Below are 3,085 nucleotides of genomic sequence, written 5' to 3' on the forward strand. Positions count from 1 at the left end.
CCCCTAAGAACAGGAACAAGACAGGGATGCCCACTCTCACCACTCCTGTTCGATATAGTACTGGAAGTATTAGCCATTGCAATTAGACAAGAAGAAGAAATAAAAGGCATCCAATTTGGAAAAGGAGAAGTAAAACTGTCCTTATTTGCAGATGACATGATATTATACATAAATAACTCTAAAGACTCCATCAAAAAATTATTAGACTTAATAAATGAATTCGGCAATGTAGAAGGATACAAAATTAACGCCAAGAAATCTATGGCATTTCTATACACCAATAGTGAACTTACAGAAAGAGAGACTAAAAAAAATCCCATTTACCATCGAACCAAAATAATAATAATAATAATAATAATAATAATAATAATAATAAAGAGCAGGAGCAGGGAGCCCAGTCAGAGGGAGAATGACAGGGGTGCCAGGCCAGGGTGCTAACTTTGGAGGTGGAAGAAAGGAGTTCACTGCAGGGTGGGCCAGGCCTGCATCCCAGGTGAGGGTGGCACCTCATCCCTCTCTCCCTCCTCAGAAGAGGAAGGCCAGCTCCCCCTTGCCCTGATCTTCTCAAGGGCTTGCCCTGTGACTGTGAAAAAGGCAACCTGCTCACACACCCAGACCTCTCATTCCCTTTCAGGGCAGCCCTTGGTGAGTCTGTTAGAAAATTTTCCTTGTTCTAAGCCCCAGCTCTGCTGCCTGAGCCCCCCTCAGGCCCCAATCTACTCCCTTCATCCTGTGACAGCCCCTCAAATACCTAAAGACCAAAGACCACATTCCTCTGATTCTTCTCTATGCCAAACAGCACACGGTCCCCACAGTATTTAGTTCTCAGTCCCATTGCTCTGCTTTTCAAAGTACGTTAGCTCATGAACTCCTTCTGAGCCTACTCCTGCCACAATGGACCAACCAGAACCCCTGAGACACAGCATGGACTCACTGTCTGTCCTACTAGCTACCTCTGCAGCCTTAACTGTAGCTTCCAGTTCATTTTCCAGGGCATGCAACTGCAATGTCACCTCCTCCCACCCGACTATTCTCTTCACATAAGGCAGGGAGGGGTCCTGGTGTGGCTAGGTACCCTGAACTTGATTCCACTCTACTGCCAGCAGATCTGGCTTGCACTTTGATTAGAAGACATTTGGTACCGTGATAGCAACCTGTGTGGACAGATGACCAGTGATAGGCACCTCTTTCCTGCTCCTCCCTGCTTCTATGGTTTAGTATTACAAAACAAAACTACAAAACAAGAACCACCCCAGCATTTTAGCAGCAGTCCAGGAGATGGGTAAACACCAAGATTGGCACAGTCTTTCCCACCATCCACAGGATAAGACCTCAGAAGGCATGATAAATCTATCAAAAATAAGAGATACAGTATTTCTTACACAGACACACACATTTACAATTCCTCGGTCACTTTTATTATCCCTTCAGAATCTCAGCTTATCAAGGTTGGGATGTAATCACATCCACCCTTTCCTCCCCCAGAGCCACCCAATTTTGAATTCATTTCACAGCACTTCTGCCAAGCGGCCAGCCTGCCCCTCCTTGCAGACCTCAAGAAATGGGGTACCCGCTTCCCCCAAGGTAGCCCAGGCTGCTTCAGGAGAGCTCTGGGTGCAGAAAATACCTCCTCCTCAATAGGCCCCAATTCCTTCCCTTCTCCTTTCAGCTGAGCAAGCGACCCTCCTACCCCAAAGAAGACTCACCTCCCCGGCTCCAGAAGAGGGGGGCAGACTCGGCTCTCTCCATCCTAGCAGTGGGGATGGCCAAGACTCCACATCCAGCAAATCTTCATGCAAAGGAGAAGCGTGTGGTGGGCCCTCACTGAGGGCAGGGAGCTGATGGGCTCCACGCTGTTCTGAACCCCTTCACTGGGCTGTTCAGTGGGCACCCAGGCACTCTTCCTGATCCCGGTACCTCAGCGGGTTCCCCAGCGCCCTGGCTGGGTCAGTTTGGCCTCATTGGTCACATGCTCTGTTGCCCCAAGAAGTTGTTCCTGGGCTGCTCAGCCCAGGGAAAGTGATGCAGGACTCCAAAAGTGAGTTTCCGCTCTCCCTTCCCCCTCCTCACCACCCCCACCACCTGCCGACAGCCACACTGGCCCAGTGGGTCCTGTCACAGCAGACCAGTGCGGGGAACTGTCTGAGTTGGTCTAATCTTTCTCTGGGTAAGTTTCTCAGCCAAAGGCCCAAGTCAGAGCCCCACAAAGGCTGACCTCCCGCTCAGCTGCTGTCCTGCAGTGTGAGGGGAAATGAGCAGGAACTGGCTGTCTGAGTCAGCGCCCCTGGTCTATTGTCACTGCATGGGCCCCTTCCTTCCCAGAGGAGAGACGTGCACAGAGATAGGCCCTGTTTTTTGCAAGTCTCTCTTGCACACACATTTTCTCTCTTGGCCTGGAAAGAGTCAGTGCACTATGGCTGGATGCAATTCAGTTCAAGAACTCCTAGTGAGTGCCTACTGTAGCAGAGATCATGCCTACAGCACACGGAGGTCATCTCCCAGCATCCTCACCATAGACAGAAGAGATAACGAGTCCTACTAACAAGGGAGGAAACTGAGTCTCAGAGAGGAAATGGGCTTCCCAAAGTCCAACACTGAGAGAATAGTGAGATTCAGAGTCCAGCCCTGCTCTCTAGGGCATCAGGTGGAGAACCCTGCAGACCTTCCTCACTGCTTCTCCAACCTCCACCCCACTGGCATATTGCAGATTCTAGCAAAGCCTATTTCCTAGGGCACAAAGCATGAGCGATTGCTGGTTTTAAAGCATTTATGTCATACCTTGTTCAAATTTGTTTCTGTGTGTTTAGAAGGACAAGGGCCTGGGAAACAAGTCATGTGTGCCAGAAGCTCCTTACAAAGAGACTCCATGATCATAATGGCAAAATGAGCACAAGAGGAAGGGTTGTGCCTTGTCCCAGTGACCATCTTTTGATTGAAAAAGAGCCATAATGTGTTCTTGTTTACAGAGTGAAAAAAAGCCCTAGCTGGAGCTCTGTTCTTCCCCCCCTCCCCACCCCCCAGAGATGTAGAGAGACAGGGAAGCAGCTTGAGGGAAAGAGTTGGGAGCCTCCCCTGTAAGAGCCAC

The 3,085-nt window shown here is 49.7% G+C and overlaps 1 protein-coding gene across 1 annotated transcript in view; it reads right to left on the reverse strand.

The window, feature by feature from the left end:
• Window positions 1–1,908, reverse strand: part of NHSL2 (NHS-like 2) — a 77,633-nt gene extending 75,725 nt beyond the window's left edge. Inside the window, exon 1 of the mRNA XM_014538235.1 lies at window positions 1,707–1,908. Within this exon, the coding sequence (XP_014393721.1) occupies window positions 1,707–1,749 (43 nt within the window). The 5' untranslated portion in view covers window positions 1,750–1,908. The remainder of the gene's footprint in view (window positions 1–1,706) is intronic.
• Between the last annotated feature and the right edge of the window lie 1,177 nt (window positions 1,909–3,085).

Source organism: Myotis brandtii, unplaced genomic scaffold (genome assembly GCF_000412655.1).
Source record: "Myotis brandtii unplaced genomic scaffold, ASM41265v1 scaffold1871, whole genome shotgun sequence".
Lineage (NCBI taxonomy): Eukaryota > Metazoa > Chordata > Mammalia > Chiroptera > Vespertilionidae > Myotis > Myotis brandtii.